Below are 19,214 nucleotides of genomic sequence, written 5' to 3'. Positions count from 1 at the left end.
TCTCCCTTCCCTTGTGGCTGCAGTTTCAATAGTCGTTTGAGCCATTTGCCTCTCGGCAGTGGGATTTTATTTTTGCTTACATTTAACAAAAATATGTTCCCTTAGCTCAGCCGGCATGAGACAAAATGAGACTCATGTAAATAGTTATATTCAAGATTAGTTATTTTTTAAATATACATTTTTATTGTTGATAGTATTACAGGTGTCTCCCATCCCCCTCTTGACCCCCCTCGATTAATTATTAAGTGCAAACGGCTTGGTTATGGTAACGTAAATGAAACAAACCTATATTTTATTTAAAGGTGGTGGTGTGTTAACTTAAGTGGATGTATCTGTGGGGCTCATAAATGAAGTTTTCCCCTAAAGCTCTTCTAAAATCGTTCGTTACATTTAAGACAATTCACCACGGGGAGTATTTTTTTCTCCTTATTATAGAAATCACAAACCTAACAGCATGGAGAATAACATCATCAGTGCTCAGTTACCCACTAATTATAGCTGTAACAACAGTCTCTAGTTCACCTTATCTTGTCATTTTATTCTTTTGCTAAAGCATTTTAAAGAAAATTATAACGATGACACTTCATCCCCAAATACTTTAGTACTGTTATCTAAAAATGGCATTTTCCAACATAACCAAGATCTTGTAATAACCACATCCAAGACAATCAACAATGACCTCATACTGTCCAATAACCCAAGAGAAAGCATTTCTCAAGAAGAACTTACTCTTGTAAAGGGGGAATCACTGTCCCTGGGACACAGCTGGGTGTGCATGTGTCACATTTAAGTACCTCGGTCATCTAAAAGTTTCCTTGTGAGATACAGCAAAACGAAGGGCTCGTTTCCCCGTGAAAGTAAGACGTTTTTGTCCCCATTACACCGTAAGAGCAGATAAAACTGGCCTGAAATAACAGCAATGGGGTAGAAAGGTTCCTCACGTCTTAACACGACCCTTTCTCCCGGGGATCTGACCTGCTGAATCTCGCGTGCATCTCTGCGCTTGCTACACGGCTTGGAGAATTCCTGTAGGTGCTCAAGGGGCAAGTCACTCCGCCCTTTTGCCCTGACTTAACATGGCGCGGGCGGCTGCTACAGCCGAGATCCGCGAAGGCGCAGACCTCCCGGCCAGCACCAAAGATGGCGTCCAGGCCCTCAGCCTCCCATGTGCGCATGCGCTGCCACTCTAGCCGTCGCGCTCTGTGGTGGGGTCGGCCAGCCAATCGCAGCCGCGGGCCCCGCCCAGCGGATCAGCTGAGGAATCCGCGATGTCTGTTGACAGCAGCGGCGGCGGCGGCGCGGCCGGTTCCGGGTTCGGCGCGGGGCGGGGGCTAAGCCGGGCGGGTGGCTCGCGGGAGGCGGCGCGGCGGAGGCGCTGAGGCCCGGAGGCCACGGGGCGGAGCCGCGGGCAGCCGCCCGTCCCGACGTTTCCGGGTCCGAGTCTCGACAGATGTGAATCCGATGGAGCAGCCCGGGGAAGGCGAGCAGCCGCCTCCGCAGCAGCCGTGGGGGCGGCTCCTCCGCCTGGGCGCCAAGGAGGGCGAGCCGCACGTTCTCCTGCGGAAACGGGAGTGGACCTTCGGGCGGAAGAGAGGTGCTGGCCGGGGCCGGGGCCGGGGCCGGGCACCGGGGTGGGGACGGGAGCTGGGGACCGGAGACCGGGGACCGGAGACCGGGGGCCGGGGGCTGTGGTGGGGACCGGGGTGAGGTCGGAGGGCGGGGATGGGAGCCGGGGTTGGGGCGAGGGGCCGGGGTGCGGTCGGGAACGGGGACCCGGGTCCGGTCCGGCGTGGGGACGGGGGTCGGGGGCGGGAGCCGGGAGGCCCTGGGCGGGGCGCCGTGCGGACCAGTTTTTCCCGTGAGAGCGGCCATTTATTTACTCACTGGGGTGCGCCCAGCCACTTCCGAGTGCCTCCCGCAGATTGCTTAACCCTGGGGACGGCTTGGTGGAAGAGGCGCATGGATTGGTCCCCAGCGTGCGGTTGCTCAGCTCCATGACTGCACAGGGCACCTCCTCTGACCTCAGGGCAATGAGGAGGAAGGTGGCTGGGAATGCCCAGCTCTGTGGGCATTTAAATGGCGCGCTCTTCACCAACCCGGGGTCACGGAAGTCACAGGGAAGTTAGGAGAGCCCAGGTGAGGAAAGTGAAAACGCACCGAGACGGACGAGATGCAGCGAAAGCAGTGCCTGCGGGGCAGTGTACAGCTGCGGGCCTCCTCTTTAAGGAGATCTCAAGCCCCGGCTCCCGTAGCCATTGAAGGATGTGTTGGTCTGGGGACCTGGAAGCCGAGGTCCCGCAGCTGCCGAGAGAAGGTGCCCGGTCCTGGGCACTTCCTGCCCTGCAGGCCTCAGCCACCATCTGTCGCGTCATTGACTCCCTTGCAGCTTTCCTGCAGGGAGAGAAGTGCACTGATCAGGCAAAAAAACAAAAACTTAGTTTGTCTGAAAATAAATGATCACTCTGACTGTATACTTTTAAAAAGAGAGAATGAGGAAGATTACTGTTTAAAAGCATATGTTTTTGGTTTCATTTTACCCCTTATGATGGACGTGCAGCTGTTTTTGTTTTGGGTTGTTTTGTGGGTTTGTTTGTGTTTTTTTTAGTCGTCTTAAATCCCAGTATCAAGTTAATTTTTTGACAACTTTGGAAGTGCTTACACATCATTAGAAACTTCTGAAAAACAAACTAATTGTCTTTAATTGATGTTATTGGAAGTTTGGGGAAGACCAGAGCCCTGGAGAGAAACGGCTGAGGTTCGAACACCTGGCGTCACCGCCTAATTTGCTTTGCCCTAACGTACCTTTCTGTGCCTTCCTGCCTACTTCGCAGTCACCGCAGAGGTTAGATGAGACCGCCAGCGTGAAGCGCTTTGGAGAGGCCTGGCTTCAAGTTAGCACTTAATGTTAGCCATTGTTATTATAACACAGTGTCATTTCACATGGTAATGCAAGGAGCAGAAACGTGTTGTTGAGTTAATCTGCTTCCTAATAGGAGTCCTTCTAGTGAATGTATTAACCTTTCCGGCAAAACCTAAAGTTGCTGTACTGGAAGCTTTTTATTCTTTAGATTTAAGGACAGAACAAAGCATTTGAGGATTTTTCTCCTTGCATTTAATGAGGAGAGAGGGGTTGTGTTTAGCTATAGCTGCATCTCCCTTCTGTTTTTAATTTCCTTTTTAAAAAATATATATATTTTTTATTTCAGAAAGGAAGGGAGAAGGAGAGTGTTAGAATCATTGATTGGCTGCCTTCTGCACGCCTCCTAGTGGTCATGAGTGAGTCCGCAACCCGGGCATGTGCCCTTGACTGGAATTGAACTCGGAACCCTTCAGTTTGCAGGCTGACGCTCTATCCACTGAGCAGCACTAGCTAGGGCTGTTTTTAATTTCCTTAAACGTATGTGTGCCTATGGTCATTTTCTCAGTCATATTTTATGTGACCCTTTGCCATTGCTTCACTTTTGTATGGTTTGTGAAACTTAGGTTACGCAGAGAAGAAATTAAGAGACTGAGTTAGAATACTGAAGAATTACATAACTAACCCTCTTGGTATTCTTCCTTCTGGGTATTTTTTAATATTTATCAGGCCAGCTGCATATGTGTGCGTGTTGTAAAACTCTCACCCAGAAGCTGTTGCTGTTTTGCGGGAGGTGTTGATAGGGTGTCCTACCCCTTACTGGGCAATCCGGGAGGTTCAGAGCACGGTCCCTGACCCTCTGCATTGGGGATTAACACTTCAATCCTTTGGAACTTTTTCTTTGCACCTTCTTGATTAGGCGTTGTCTCCTGAAGTGCACAGCACACCGTGGGCCCTGATTTCCACTCACATGCAAACCTGCTCTCTGTGGTTCAGCAAAGCGCAGTATCGTGCATGATACCCACAGTCATACTGAGGGGGGCCCCCTTCTGTGTTTTAGGTTGCGACCTTTCGTTTCCTGGCAATAAGCTGGTCTCTGGAGATCACTGTAAAATCATTTGGGATGAGAAATCTGGTCAGGTGCTGCTGGAAGATACCAGGTAAGCTCTTTCTGAGCTGCTTTTCCTTTTCCTGGCGTAGCTTCCGGAACCTGACTGGAAGCTAGTGACCGGAGAGGCAACGAGGGTTGGTGTTCTTCACCGTGGTGGTTGGCCAGGCCTCAGGGTCTCGGGAAGTGCGCGCTCTGCTCTCCGGGGTGGGATGCTCGGTGACACGCAGGTGTCTGTGACCCTTCTTGGATGTACTCAAATTATAGCAAAAATATCCCAGAAATAAGACTTAAAAGTCAGGGACAAATTTTGGGTTCTCACAAACCTACGTAAGTTAGACTTCTTTCCCCAAAATTTAAGAAGATAAAAATTGTTATTTTATGAATTCTTATACAACGTAAATAGCACGTAAAAGAGAAAAGCTTTCCAGAGTCCCGCTCCCCTACAGAAAGCACATAAATACTTTGCACTGATGGCCTTTGCTCTGAGTCCATCCACGTTGTTGCAAATGGCAATGCTTCATTCCATTTTACAGCCAAGTCACCTTCCATTGTCTATGACAGCCAGTCTGTCCATGGGCACTTAGGGTACTTGCACACCTTGGCTGTTGTGAATGCTGCTGCCGTGTGCATGGCGGTGCACGTATTCGAGGCGTAGGATGGACCTGCTTCCTGATGGTGGTGGAACAAGACGTGTGTAGCTTCCAGCGATGTTCGTTAGGGTAAGGTTCTCCTTTGTTGTCTCCGCAGCACCAATGGCACGGTGATTAACATGCTGAAGGTTGTGAAGAAGCAGACTTGTCCTTTGCAGACGGGCGATGTCATCTACGTGGTGTACAGGAAGAACGAGCCAGAGCACAGTAAGAGGGGGCCCGCTGGGTGGACACCTGCGTGCTGTGCGGTGGGGACGTCCTGCCGTAGCCGGGGTGCTTTGTGGAAAGAGTCTGTTGAAGCAGCCTCTTCCTGTAGGAACGTTCGTGTCAGCTCTTTACTGTTTATGGAGGTTCTTGGTGAGGGTAGTGTCTGTTCAAGATTTGGGGGAGTTGACCTTGCCGTCTGAGCCTCAGGCCTTCTTCCATACAGACCAACCGGGGTCGTGACCGTGAACCTCCGTGGCAGCCACAGAGAAGGGAACGGGGCTGGGTTAGGTGCAGAATAAAGGAAATCTGCGTTGGGGGAGTAAGACCAGGAGCAGGGGTGGAGGCCCCGAGACTGGACAGGAGCGAGCAGCACGCCGACAGGGCTCCGCTAGGCCTTTTCAGCCCGGAGTGTCTGCGTCTGCGGAAGAAGCAGGATGTTGGGCAAGGAGAGCAGAGGAATCTTTCGAAGGTTCCTCCCAAAACAGAAAGAAGGGGCGGGCATCCCCTCGGTTTCTGCACCTGAATCCCAGCCGGGCCTGGCCACACAGAAGGGACAGGAAGCGTAGGCTCTTTGCTCGGCAGGTGCCGTGCCTCCCTGTGTCGGCCTCCTGACTCCAGACGTGTTCTCCTGAGGCTAACGTTGGTTCAGATGTTTTGGGCCATTTGTTCTATAATCCCTGTAACTGGTGAACGTTGTTAGTGGCTGAATAGACAAGGTAGTCAGCAGGACAAACTGGCTGGAGGGAAGAGAAGAGGAAAATGAGTTTGGCTTGGTGCACGGGCTGATACTGCTCTGACCGTGTTAATTCCTTTTAGACGTGGCGTACCGCTACGAGGCGTTAAATGAAAAGCCAGGCGTGGCACAGGACTCCTTTGGTAAGTGCGATCACGGCAGGGACTGTCGTGTGAGGAGCCGCTCCACCTGCTGGCGTGCACAGCCGCGGTGCTGTGAGCCCTGACGGCTCCTGCTGCTGCTCTTGTGCTCACAGAAGCCACAAAGGAAAACGTGTTCCACGCGACCAAAGATACCTCAGGTGCAGGGCGAGGGGACCAGCCCCGGGGCCTGCCGTCGTCGCCCACCACTCAGGCGTGCTTTGAGGAACCACAGCCATCGACGTCCACGTCGGACCTCTTCCCCACGGCCTTTGCCTCTTCCATGGAGCCCCCCGCAGGGCGAGCGCCACCCTCCGGCTCTGGTGAGAGGGGGATCTTGGGAGGTGGCTCCGATCGTTTCTGTTCACCCATCTTGGCTGATGTTGTTCTGAGACAGATGCAGCCACGGAGGAGCTCTGAGGGGCCAGCGGGCACCAGGCTCTCGGTAGTAAGATTTCTGGGCAAGAAGTATTCTTGTTCCCGCCCCAGGAGAAATGCTGAGGGTCAGAGACGGTGGTGCCGTGGTGCTTTGTGCAGTTCTGTCGGGATAGGATCCACATCACCTGGCAACTACTCGTCTGCAGCGGTCTCTGGGTTTGCCCCTGGACATTTCACGTAAACGGGATCCTACGTTATGTGCCTTTGTGTCTGGTTCCTTTCAGTGAGATCATGCTTTAAAACTCATCTAGAGCAGTGTGGTATTTCAAACCAGTTTTACTTATTTTGGTCCTAACACATGAATTCTTTACCTCCCTGGTTTCTAGAGAAAATGCAGGCTATCTAGCTGCAGTGTGATGTGTTATTACAACGTACAGTGCTTGTGAGCACTTATTTCCTACATTGCATCACACTATACGTACCAATATCTGCAGCGATTCTTCCGTGTTTTTCTTCCACATTATCTTTAGAATTAGCTTTTCTGTAAGCAAATTGTTCAGATGGAATTGTGAAAAGTTGGGGAAATTTTCCTGCTTGTGTGCCTAAGCGTATACCAGCAAAACAACTGCAGTGACTACCTCCAAGGCTCATGCTCAATGTGGGGCAGGTGCCAAGCACTTCTGTTCATTCTCACCATGAGCAGCATCGTGGTCTTCGTTCTTGAGGGAGAAGCCCGACGGAACATAGAGGCCCGACTGAGAGTCGGAGCCAGGACCGGCCCAGGGAGCTGCCCCTTTCCTTCTCTCGGTGTTCGGGATAATTGGTTCCCAAAACAATTCTAACTTTTTTCTTTCAGCTGCAGTAGGCCAATTTCCCCCCCCCCCCCAAATAACCACACTTAATCATTTGAATGTTACAGACTAGATATGTATTATAATATAATGCCATAAATGAGGTCTTGACTAGATAAAGGTTGTTGGAAAGGTTTTTTGCTGTTCTGTGACTCTGCTTCTGCTTTTGAAGACAGTACTTTCCCCAGGAGGTAACTTTCTCCCTGTTTTCTTTGTCACCTTGGGAAACAGTTCGCACTCTCCATCCCTGCTTTTCTGTCTTCCTCCTACACCTCTTCTGGAAGGTCTCTACGTGAACTTCTGGGTCCGCGGTGTGGGTGACATGGCGACTAGCGGGAGGAGTGGCCTCGGGGAGACGAAACGCCCGACTGATCCCCGTCACAGATGTCTGCGTTTCTCCCTGCGGATGTGCTGTGCGTCCAGCTCCACGAGCACAGTGACGGGCACAAGGCACACAGCCCGTGCCGAGGGCGTGGAGCAGAACTCTTCCTGCTTGTCTCTCCACAGCTGCCAGAGGTGCCAGCGTCTCCCCGAAAGGGTGCGGTGCACCCGTGACCGGTGATGAGCCCTCCAGCATCCCGTCAGCTGTCCCCAGAGAAGGAGTATCCCCTCCTCCATCGGAACCGCAGGATCAGGAGGGCCTGGAGCCCATTACGAAGAGAATGAGAGGAGGTCAGAGTCTCACGATTTCTTTACATAGAAATGTTACTGGACACAGCTGCTGCCGGACAGCTGGGCCTTCGTTCTCAGCCGTGTCTCCTGAACATCTTTCTCACGTCTTGAACTTCTTCTAAAACAAAACTTGAGCGTCCTGCAACGTGAGACATCAGGGCCTTGTTAAAAAGGCCCTTCAAACAAACGCCGGCGAGGACGGTTCTGTCTGCAGGTTAAAACTCGTCCAACAAAAAGAGCACGCCTCTGTTCCCTCCGTGGCTGTGACGGTCACACTGTCCCTTTCTCTTGCAGATGAGGAGCCCAACCTGAAACTGCCTTTGCTGGTCGCAGACCAGGGTCGGGACACCCACGGCACCCTCGAGGAGGTCAGAGCTGCCGCCGAGAAGCCTGACAAGATGGAGGAGACGCTCACGTGCATCATCTGCCAGGACCTGCTGCACGACTGCGTGAGGTGCGCGCGCGCGGGGGCCGGGCCGAGGAGGAAGCCAGCTCCGGGTCGCGTTTGGGGTCGGGTCCACTGACGTAACCGTTGAGTGGCCAACAAGCCGAAAACCTGGCCCCAGTGGCCAAGGCTACTGTCCATTGTGGCGGTGGCCTTGGCTGACACGGTCGTGGCTACCTAAGTGGTTGGTCCACCTCAGATGGAGATCAGGTGAACTGTCCCTGGCGAAGGAAACGTAGTAGCTCACACAGAATGAAGGTCCCAGGAGTGGCTTCCGCAGAACCTCGCTCCTTGCCTTGCTTCGGGGAAGAGTTAGCTTGTCCGTTTCCACTTGAACGTAGACCTTGGTGCCTGGTGTCTCTGAGCCTCCGGTTCCTGAAGTCACAGTGTGCTCTCGGAACCTCCTGGACCAGAACGCCACACAGCCTCTCGTTTCTTTTCGTTAACAAGGACCCAGTGAGAGTAGCTTAGGTTGCACACTGTGTTTTCACGTGGGGGCCGTTTCCCAGGTGGTTGTGGGAGTCAGGCGCAGTCCCGGTCACTAACAGAGGATGCAGACCTGCCAGCTGTGGGCAGCACACAGCACAGGCTCCAGGCCCTGCTGAGGCGAGAGCTCGGGGGCCGGGGGTGTGCTCGCTTCTCTGTCCTGTTACGGACCCTCAGCCTGAGCAAGGCCGCCACCTCCTCTGGGGAAAGGCAGCGTGCGTGACCGGGCACCCCAGCTTCTGATGCTCCAGGCAGGCCGTGCCCTGGGGACGGGGCTGCTGTGGCGGGTGGGCAGGCGCTCCACCTGCAAGTGCTCTGCAGGGGCGTCTGAAGGCCTGTCCTCGTGCTCAGCCTGCAGCCCTGCATGCACACCTTCTGCGCGGCCTGCTACTCGGGCTGGATGGAGCGCTCCACGCTGTGCCCCACGTGCCGCTGCCCCGTCGAGCGGATCTGTAAAAACCACATCCTCAACAACCTGGTGGAGGCGTACCTGCTCCAGCACCCAGGCAAGTGGGGCGGCCGCCAGCTCCCGGAGACCAGGTGTGTGTGTCCCCAGGGCCCGCCCGCCAGCAGAGCTGTGTCCTTTGCATTCCAGACAAGAGTCGCAGCGAGGAAGATGTGCGGAGCATGGCCACCAGGAACAAGATCACTCAGGACATGCTGCAGCCCAAAGTCAGGAGGTCTTTCTCGGACGAGGAGGGCAGTTCGGAGGACCTGTTGGACCTGTCCGATGTGGACAGCGAGTCCTCGGATGTTAGGTGAGCCTGCGCCTGGCAGGGAGTGGGGCGGGCTCTGCCCTGAGCGGCCATCTCCCTGCTGTGCCTATGACTGGACAGTGATTCCCCGGCCGGAGGGAGAGCGGCTCCCAGCTCCGTGATGGGAGGGGCATTGGCTTGTTTACCCATCTGGCCATTCATATGTGTGTCATGAACATATATGTGTCATGAACACTTCTTTCTAAGCAAAGTAGGGTGGCTGCACTTAGACGTGATAGGAGGACGTGGCTTGACCGTGCACACGGCTCTGATCTCCCGATGATCTGACTCGGGAGCAGCGCTGCAGTGGTTCCTGCCCTTGCAGCTTCGTGCTCGTGTCCAGTCATTTCCCGGCGAGGAGCAGGTGGAAGGGGGCCGGTTAGGCTAGAGTCTGAGTGGGAGGGGCGTCCTCGGTGCCCCGCAGAGGGGTCCTGGGGGTGGTGCGCCCGGTGAGCGAGGCTGAGCCTCTTCTCAGGGCTTGTGTTTTTTCTGGTCGGGCCTGACCCATTCTTCCCTCACGGGTTCCCGCCCCTGGTGCAGGCCCAGGGAGGCGTTTTCAGGCTGCGATCAGGGTCCCTGTGCGTCATCTGTGGGTGGTTCTCACAGCCCGCCGTGGGAAAGCTCAGCTGCACTGCATCGTCGGGTGGTGCAGGGCTCCTGGTGGCCACTGGGAAGGCTCCTGAGGACACAGTGCTCGCCCAGAGTGCCTCTGCTTTGACTGTAACGCTGTGCAGACATTTCCTGGGTGGCCAGGTGACAGTCCTGCGTACCCGTGGGGCCTGAGAGCGCCTCTGAATGCGGTACCCAGCTCGCCCAGCATCGAACCTTGGAGAGCGCGTCCTGTTCCCCGTGGGGACCGAGTGGCCGTGCCCCTGAGACATCTTGCAAAGCGAGGGGTGGGCAAAAGATGCCTCAGAACCCCAGGAGCAGCCGAGGGGAAGGGCTCTGGAAACGGAACAGGAAAGGGAGCTGGGAGGTGGCAGAGAGCAGAGCCTCTGATTCCTGCTGCCGCCTCGGGGTGAGCAAGGACGGTGGGGTGCCCACCCCAGAGCACTCGCTGGGCCACAGCAGGTGCTACAGGGCTGAGCCGGAGGTGGTGACGCGGTCCACGAGCAGGGAGGGCACTGCCAGGCTCGGGATCGGCCCTGTCCCTCACCACCTCCCACACCCCTGAGAGCGGCTGTCCCCGCGCCCAAGTTCAGGTCTGTGTGCTCCCCTTGCAGCCAGCCGTACATCGTGTGCAGACAGTGCCCTGAGTACCAAAGGCAGGTGGGGCCGCCCCTGCTCTGCTCGGGGCCAGGCAGCGAGCAGGGGCCACCGCAGGCCTCCGGCGACACACCGTCGACATCTGCCAGCGCCACGACAGGTGAGACAGCCGTGCCCTCTGTGCTGTGGCTCTGCTACGACCACTCGGGCTGCGGCCGGCGTTTCTGCCGGTCCCTCTCTGCTCTCCTGTCCTCTGCCTCTAGTGGTCCCACGCCCTCATAGCTTGCTGCTTCTCATATCTGTTTTGGGCCTCTGCTCCTGGACACTCCTGGGGATTCAGTCCTAATTCTCACCCTCGGCCCCCATTGCCCACTGCTCGGGCAGCTGGTGTTCCCAGTGTTGTCTGCCAAAGCCAAATGGCCATCACACATGGGCCCCTCCAGTGAGAGACTGGCCTCTCCCCAGCAATGGCCGTGGAGTTCCCAGAGCCGTCCTGGGCCCCTCCACTGCCTGTTTCCAGAGGGCCCCAGGGCGTCCAGAAAGGGAACGTGGACACAAGGAATCTGGGTTGTCTCCCCACAAGGACCCAGCCTCGTGGCCACTGTCCACCTAAGCCCATCATGAGGTCACTGACCAGAGCCACTTTCTTTTTTGTTATTGTTAGTCCTCACTCGATATTTTTCCATTGATTTTCAGAGTGGAAGGAAGGGGAAGGAGGGGAGAGAGAAACATCAATGTGAGAGAGACACCGATTGGTTGCCTCCCACACGCACCCTGACCAGAGCCAGGGATTGAACCTGCAACCCAGGTACATGCCCCTGATCAGGAATTGAACCTGCAACCCTCTGGTGAGCAGGCTGACGTTCTAACAACTGAACAACACCAGCCAGGGCCAGAGCCACATTCTTTTTGTTTGTTTTTTTTAAGTATATTTTACTGATTTTTTTACAGAGAGGAAGGAAGAGGGATAGAGAATTAGAAACATCGATGAGAGAGAAACATCAATCAGCTGCCTCCTGCGCACCTCCTACTGGGGATGTGCCCACAGCCAAGGTACATGCCCTTGACCAGAATCGAACCTGGGACCCTTCAGTCCGCAGGCCGAGGCTCTATCCACTGAGCCAAACGAGTTAGGGCCAGAGCCACGTTCTTAACCAGATGCCACAATGCCGTGCTGTGGCTCTCGGTGACTGCCTGTAGGCCACGTGCACAGGGATGGACAGTGCAGTGCTCGGTCACCTGCTGACTGCCACTTACCAGGTGACAAAATGAAGATGGAAGTCCCCATCGGGACAGGGCCTGGAGCAAGTGTGCGTGCTCAGGGCCTGTGGGTGCTGCGTGGCCGCGGGGGCACGTGCACACAGTGTCTGGTGCGGGTCCACAGTCTTGCTGCCAGGCCTGTTTGTTTATTTGGAGGATGCTGAGATTAAATATAAAACCCACTTTATTGTTTTATGGTGTGTGCTCTATAGGTTGGCCTATCTTTATAGGAAGTGGCAGAAAACCTTCATGATCTCTGAAATCTTGGTTGTTTTCAGTCTGTTTAGACTCCTTCGTTTCAATGGTAGACTGTCCGTTGCCGTTGAGAATAGGTCTGACTTCTCCCTGGGTGTTAGTGTAGGTCTGTCTGTCCTCGTGTGCACTTTGTAGCCACCCCAATAGACGTTCTCTGATCGGCTCCCTCTGCCTGTGTCCCGACACCCCGCCTTGAACATCCTGTCTGTTCTGCAGCCCAGGATTATGTGTGCACCCTGCAAGGAAGCCACGCCATATGCACCTGCTGCTTCCAGCCCATGCCCGACCGGAGGGCAGAGCGTGAGCAGGACCCCCGCATCGCCCCCCAGCAGTGTGAGTAGGGGGGGGGGCGGGTGGTGCGTGTTTGCCTGGGTGACCTCCCACCGCAAAGCCTCGCCTGTGTGTCCTTCAGGCTCAGGATTCCAAGCACGGTTGACGCTTGTGTGTGGTGGGAAGTGAGCACGCAGTTCTGTGTTCCATCCAAAGTCCTGTCCCCGTGTGGCCTCTCCCACACTGTGAGGCTGTTCCCACCACACACGCGTTTTCGTGTTTGGTTCTCTTTCTGGAGTCTGCGTCATGCCTCCGTCCCCACATCGGGGCCAGTCGTTCTGTCAGGTCACTTACATCTGGTAGATGAATGCGATGCTTTGATGCCGAGTTTGGGGGTCGCTGCGCCATCGAGTTTGTCGTTTGCTTGATGGCCCTTTGCCTCGTTCCTCCCTGAGGTGTCCCGCCTGGTGACTGTGCTGTCCCCACAGGTGCCGTCTGCCTGCAGCCCTTCTGTCACCTGTACTGGGGCTGCGCCCGGACCGGCTGCCTCGGCTGCCTGGCCCCCTTCTGTGGTAACGCTGCTCTCAGCTGGTCGCTTCAGCCCCGCATGTTCTCTTGGTGCACTTGAGGGCGGGACAGGGTGGCGTGGCCTACTGTGTGCCAGAAGGGGAGAAAGCCACTGTAGGTCAACACAAATCAATTGCCTTTTCCTGAACACTGCGTGGGTTTGCCATTAAAAAGTGTTAGCGTAGCACCAAGCAATGACAGGAGGATTCGGGGGACCTTGAGTTCAGAGCCAGGAAGCTTGTGTTCACACAAGGGTCCCCCACCCCTGAAGAGGCACAGCCTGGCTGCAGCTTTCAGACCTGGGACGGCAGCCCGGCGCTGAGGGACGTGGAGAGCGGGCATGTCCGGAGGGAGGGAACGGAAGTCATTGCACGTGTTCCCGGCGTAAAGCTGTATTTTGTTGTGGAGCTTTTTGTTCCCTGTAGACTCTGGTGAAGGAAATGTGGTCATCTTAGCTGTCGGGTGAGGCATCTATAAAAGGGGTAACATTGCTTCCCTCCACCCGACAGAACTCCACCTGGGCGACAGGTGCCTGGACGGGGTGCTGAACAACAACAACTACGAGTCCGACATCCTGAAGGTGCGTGGGTCAGGCCAGGGCCGAGGAGGCCTCCCCAGAAATTTCTCAGTCACCCCAATGACTGCGTTTTCTGACTCACACCACCACTGCCTGTCAGCACCCTGTTGGTCTATGTCTGTTTCCCCGTATTCCAAACACCAGGTGTGTCCTTTATGCCTTAATGCCACGACTCCACAGCAGTTGCTTCCATGGCTCGACTCCCGCTCACCATGCAGAGGGTCTGTGGGCTGGGCCCGCACCGCCGGACCTGGTGGAGCTGGGCCTTCTTTCTGGCTCTCTTCCTTTCCGACCGCTCCTTCCCCATGTCAGGAGGCGAGCCCGGCTCTTAGAATTTCAGTGTGCACGTCAGTCCCTCGCCAAGGACTTAACTTCACCCCATTCCGTGCAGCGTCACCCATAGGACTGCGACCTTCTCACCTGCACGCACGCCCCTGAGCACCTCTGTCCTGGGTGGATGAGCACATGGCCCTTCCTGTGGGTTTGCATGGCAGGAGCCAAGCAGCTCCATGTGTGAAGGGCAGAGTGCAGACCCAGACCCTCAGCTTCCTGGTCCCATGCTCACGGGCCGGTTGCTACACTGTGGCGGCTCCAGCCAAGGTCGGTGGCTCACACTGCTGTGCTGGGCACGCCCTGCAGAGGTGTCGAGTATGCGTGACTGCACTGGTGGGTTGGGAGCCAGCTCCCTGCTGAGGCTTTGAAGGAGCATCTGGACACGCATCCTGTGCACTGGTTTGTGGACGTGATGCCCTGTTGGGCCGTGGCCTGGTGCCCGGCTCTCCTGGCTGGTCTAAGCCATGGTCATGGGAGCAGGCCCCATAAAGGCGGCAGCTGCCCTCTACAAACACCTGCCATGGTTTCTTTGGCTTTACCCACCTTTGAGGGCCTTTTACAACCATTTACCCTCTTGTCCACGCTCGTGTTTTCCCTGTTCCCCTTGTTTCCCCATCACAGAACTACCTGGCGGCCAGGGGTTTGACGTGGAAGAATGTGCTGACTGAGAGCCTGGTGGCTCTGCAGAGGGGTGTGTTCCTCCTGTCTGGTAAGCTCCTCTCGAGAACCTTGGCGCTGTCCATGGTCCCTGGCTCTCACCTTCCTTGCCCGGTTTCCTTTGTGCGACGTTTGCTGTGGGCACTCAAAGTTACAGGCCCTTTCTTATGTGCGTTTGGTTTTTGCGACATACTTGGAAGTAGCTCAAGAGAAAAGTTATGTTTATTCTTCTAGGTACTTTGTTGGATTTTAAAAAATATTTAAATTTTTAATCCCGGTGGACTTGTTTTGCAGTAAGGAAATAAATTGGCATCTGGATTGGTTTTGTTCTTATTTCCCAAACGTCTAGCTCACTGTCTCCCCTTTTATGGGTCAGCGTGTTAGTTCCCCACTGGTTTGCATGGCCACGTATGTCCCGCTGTTCTGGACACTGATGCTCCTGACGTCTGGCCGTGCCCGCATGAGGCTGTGTTCTTCCAGATGCCAGAGTCACGGGCGGCACCGTGCTGTGCTACTGCTGCGGCCTGCGAAGCTTCCGGGAGCTGGCCTACCAGTATCGGCAGAACATTCCGGCCTCGGAGTTGCCAGGTGAGGGACCCCCTCCCCACCCATCTCACTTCTGTTTTCTGTGGCTTCTGTGCTTCGGCATAATAGGTAGGAACTCTCCCTGGCTTTGTTGGTGGTGTTGGCAGAGGCTGCCTGAGTGCCGTGCTGTGTCAGGGCCATCGCCCGCCTGGTGTCAGTCAGGCCCCGGGTGTTGGCTGTGGCGTGGGTTTCTAACACAAGATGCACAAAACACCCTCAGAGACAGCTGGAGCCACCTCCTTTCCTGAGTGGGTGTTCAGTGAGCTTTCTGCCCTTTCCTGGAACAGGGAGACGGAATGTGCAACACAGTGCTGCCTCTCAGCCGCAGCGTCTCTTTGGGGCTCCCGGTGAGCTCCCCGAGCGGCATGTGATGTGGGGTGTACCTGTGATACCTTGTGGGCTTTTTCTCTCCTAGTGGCTGTGACTTCCCGTCCCGACTGCTATTGGGGTCGCAACTGCCGCACTCAGGTGAAGGCCCACCATGCGATGTGAGTGCCGCTGTGCTGCTGGGCGGGGCCTCACGGCTGGAGGGGGCTGACAGGCCTAAGGGAGGCAGACCTTATTCTCCTAACTGAAGTTTTCAAGTGTTTGGACAAGTTGATATCTCAGCTTTTAGGGATGTTTGTGAACTAGCCAACTAGTATTCTATATAATAAAAGACTAATATGCAAATTATCCCCTTGACCGGGAGTTCAACCAGGAATTCAACCAGGGGCCGGGGCCTGCCGGACACCCGCAGCCCCTTCCCCCGGTTTGCCTGGCCTGATTGGCCCCAGTCAGCCCCGATCAGGGCAGGCTGGCCAGACAGACCCCACCTGTGCACAAATTGGTGCACCAGGTCTCTAGTCTCCTTATAAACATACTGCTTTAGTCACGTAGTATATATACAAAGTAGGGCTGTCATGGGGAACTGTGCTCTCCTGTTACCTCATTTAGTGAAACACTTTGTATCGAAATGTTCTCCACATTGCACCCCCATAAGCACAGCCTCATTCCCAGCCGACTCATTTCCAGATCAGTGGCCATGGTCACTGGGACCATCCTTCCCAAGCCCCAGGCTCATGTGCGTGCCATTGCACACTGGGTCTGTCGCTGGTGCTGTGAGCGGGTGACTATGTTTGCACTAAATTGGTCACTCACCAGATGTTTCCTACGAGGCTCTTAAAGGAGTAAGCTCACCTCTGCTTTTTTCTTTTTTAATATATATATTTTTTAATTTCAGAGAGGAAGGGAGAGGAGAGAAAGATAGAAACATCAATGATGAGAGAGACTCATTGATCAGCTGCCTCCCGCATGCCCCCCACTGGGGATTGAGCCTGAGATCCCGCTGGCCGACGCTCTTTCCACTGAGCCAAACCAGATAGGGCTAAGCTCACCTCCACTTTTAAACTGGAGGTGTGTCCATCAGTGTCATGGGGATGCTGAGGACACGCAGCTTTGAGTCTCTTCTCCAAGAAAATTACCTAAAATTTGCCATTTCTATTTTAAAGTTTAAAAAGGAGAAAAGAAAGCTTCCTCTGGTTAGTTTGTGTGATAGTGTTAAACGTATGCTGCTGTGAGCCCCCATGCACACCATTTCTCGTGTGGTCGTCCAGTGGGCAGTTTCGGAATTGGCTTACTTGAATGATTCTCTGGTGCTCTGGTGTGTAATTTGACTGCTTTCCCCCCACAGGAAATTCAATCATATCTGTGAACAGACGAGGTTCAAGAACTAAGCGCTTGAGGATGCACCAAGATGGCTTGGAAGTGCAGGGGTCAATGACAGCGTGTTTCAGGAAATACTAAATATGAACATTTTAAGGGCATTTTACACTTCCCTCAGGGCATGCTGGGGGTCTGTGCATCCAGCACTCGGGTGTGACTTTTTCTGTGGAGGAGACCCTCTCAGTGAGGCCCAGCAGCCGCCTTGGGAGGCCTGGGGTGCACAGCTGTCTGCTGAGCGTGGGGCCGCCCGAAGTGCTTCAGCCAGAATAGCCACCAGCCGCCCCCCTCCTGAGATGGTGGTGAGCAGGTTTGCTCTGTACCTTCCCCACACTATGGTTAAAACGCACATCTCTCTTCAGAAAAGTTCCATGGCAGAGAGAGGACAGTTGGTCAGAAACATTCTGTTGTTTAAGGAAAAAGTTTACAGGCTGTGCAGTGCCCCATGGGAAACCAATAGTTTCTTATATGCTTTTTGTTTTAATAGGGTTGATGCTTATCTTCTAGTAAGATTTAAAATGCCACAAACTATAGCACAAGTAATATAATTTATATAATTTACAAGTTGACAAAAATTGGGGTAGTATGGTATTGAAAGCATAAACGTGTTTCTCTGTATTAATAAAAACATCACCAGGTGTCCAGAACTGCTAACCCTGGACCCTGACAGTGCACGGCCCCTCCCAGGCGTGGGCGAGCTGGGTTGCCACCACCCTGAGCCCACAAGGAAGCAAAGTGCTGGCCCTGCTGCTCCTCCCTCAGCATAGCTGCGGGCCCCACCCAGTGTCCCCATGTTCTTCATTCCTTCCTGTGGGGCCGTGGCCATGGGTGGCCAAAGTGCCAGTTGCAGGTCAGCCCTGGTGGCACCACGACCTCCCTGGAGCAGTCTCTTCCTTCCCACCAGGAGCACGAGGGGCCTTTTTTTCCACTGGTTCTTGCCCTGTCCTCCAGCGTTGGGTTTGCTGTCATCTGGAATAATACTTGAAGTTTTGTTATTTGTAAAAGAAAAAATGTTTTTTATTTTTTGTTAAAATCACCTGTTATGTTTGTTTGCAAAATTGTAACCTTTTTGCTTCTCAGGAATACAACGGTTGTCTTGCTCTTGATACAGACTGAGAAGCAGCAGTGTGTGTGAGAGAAGGCTGCCTTCCCACATCTAATAAACAAGCCGCATCTGTTTCTCTCTCCGCATGTTTGTTCTCTAGTGTTAGTTAGGATGTGCCCCTTACCGTCACAGGGACAGGCGGCTGTAGACTTCACTAGCTACTACTTTCTAGTAAGGAGATTCCACCAAGCTGGCCCTCAGGCCCTGGTCTGAGCACCCCAAAGGCACAGGGTTTCTTAGGTCCTTCAACCTGAAGGAGCCACAGGCTGGTGATTCACATTGAAGCCACAGGCTATGTTATGTCTTTGTTGCAGGTGTGTGCCCTTTGCAGCAGAGGTAAGTGATTTTGGTATCATGCCTAAAACAAAGAAGACCTAATATGGAGAGGCATACCATGTTCATGGACTGAAAGACTCAGCATAGTAATGCTAACAATTCTTACCAAGTTGTTCTATAGTTTTGTTCTAATGCCTATCAAAATCCCAGGAAGGATTTTGATAGGCATTAGAACAAAACTATAGAAAATTTATATGATGGGCATGAGTCCCATAATAGCTAGAACAATAAAATTTATATGATGGGCATGAGTCCCAGAATAGCTAGAACAATGAGGAAAAATGACAGAATATACTTCCGGGTATTTCAGCTCTCTGCAAAGCTCCTGGGATAGGCTCGGAGATCCCGGAATAGGGCAGAGACCCCAGAAACACCCACACAAGCAGCCAGCCGGTTTTTGACAAATGTGTCAAAGCAAGTGAGTGGAGGAAGGATAGTCTCAAGAGTGCAGGGACAATTGATATCCATAGGCAAAGAAGAGACCTAACCTGCCATCTGACAACAATGGTGTGTTTAAAACGTTGCTAGGCTCTGAAGCAGGATTCATTTTCTTGGCCCTGGGAGGTTTGGGGAACCTAGGAGCCCGCGGTCTTGCCGCCGCCCTTGCTAGCCACGCCCCCCGCGGGCCCCGCCAGGGGAGGGTAACCGCGCCCACAGTCTGACAGATTGGGCGGGGCCAGAGCTGTGGACACGCCACTTCCACCGGAAGCTCAGCTACCATACTTCCGGTCGGAGTTGGTCCTGCAAATCGGAACACTGCGTTTCTTTGCGGGGAAGAGCCGCAAACTCGTACTCTGAAATCCGCTTCGGGCCCCTGGTGACTGGGCTCGATGCCGGCCCTGCAGCCGGGAAAGCGGCTGCTGACGAGAAGAGGTGGTTCTCTCTTCCGGAACGAAGGCAGCGCGCACCGGCTGTTTCCGGGGGGGCCGAAGCCGTCGCCGCGCCCGACCCCGCCTCTGGCGCGGCCACGTCTCCGCTAGAGCAGCCGGGCTGGGCTGCCGCCGCGGTTCCTCCGCTCTGGGGTGAGGGTCGCGGAAAACTTCCAGGCCGGGACTCCGCCGGGGAGGGCGCGGGGCT

General features: G+C 54.5%; 2 protein-coding genes across 4 annotated transcripts in view; both read left to right on the top strand.

Moving 5' to 3' along the window:
- Positions 1-1,299: 1,299 nt before the first annotated feature.
- Positions 1,300-17,875, top strand: CHFR (checkpoint with forkhead and ring finger domains). 2 transcript variants are annotated; one of them, XM_079762755.1, is made up of 17 exons: positions 1,335-1,594; positions 3,918-4,017; positions 4,716-4,825; positions 5,642-5,701; positions 5,815-6,021; positions 7,435-7,599; positions 7,894-8,053; positions 8,882-9,036; positions 9,126-9,288; positions 10,509-10,651; positions 12,223-12,339; positions 12,765-12,848; positions 13,353-13,423; positions 14,375-14,462; positions 14,891-14,998; positions 15,411-15,483; positions 16,668-17,875. In XM_079762755.1, exons 1-17 carry the CDS (start codon positions 1,462-1,464, stop codon positions 16,708-16,710), a joined length of 1,980 nt encoding a protein of 659 aa, XP_079618881.1. In that variant the 5' UTR covers positions 1,335-1,461; the 3' UTR covers positions 16,711-17,875. The 2 variants fall into 2 exon arrangements, with proteins under 2 accessions (XP_079618882.1, XP_079618881.1); XM_079762756.1 differs by lacking the exons at positions 14,375-14,462; positions 14,891-14,998; positions 15,411-15,483; positions 16,668-17,875 and having other exon boundaries at positions 1,300-1,594; positions 13,353-14,368.
- Positions 17,876-18,875: 1,000 nt separating this feature from the next.
- The window catches only part of GOLGA3 (golgin A3), a 35,726-nt gene continuing 35,387 nt past the window's right edge, over positions 18,876-19,214 (top strand). For both annotated transcript variants that reach the window (XM_079762715.1, XM_079762713.1), the window contains exon 1: positions 18,876-19,159. The gene's annotated coding sequence lies outside the window, so the exon portion shown is untranslated. The remainder of the gene's footprint in view (positions 19,160-19,214) is intronic.

The sequence above is a fragment of the Cnephaeus nilssonii genome (genome assembly GCF_951640355.1).
Source record: "Cnephaeus nilssonii genome assembly, chromosome: 22".
NCBI classification, from domain to species: domain Eukaryota; kingdom Metazoa; phylum Chordata; class Mammalia; order Chiroptera; family Vespertilionidae; genus Cnephaeus; species Cnephaeus nilssonii.
Note: the sequence above shows the minus strand (reverse complement) of the source record. Positions and strands in the feature narration are given on the sequence as shown.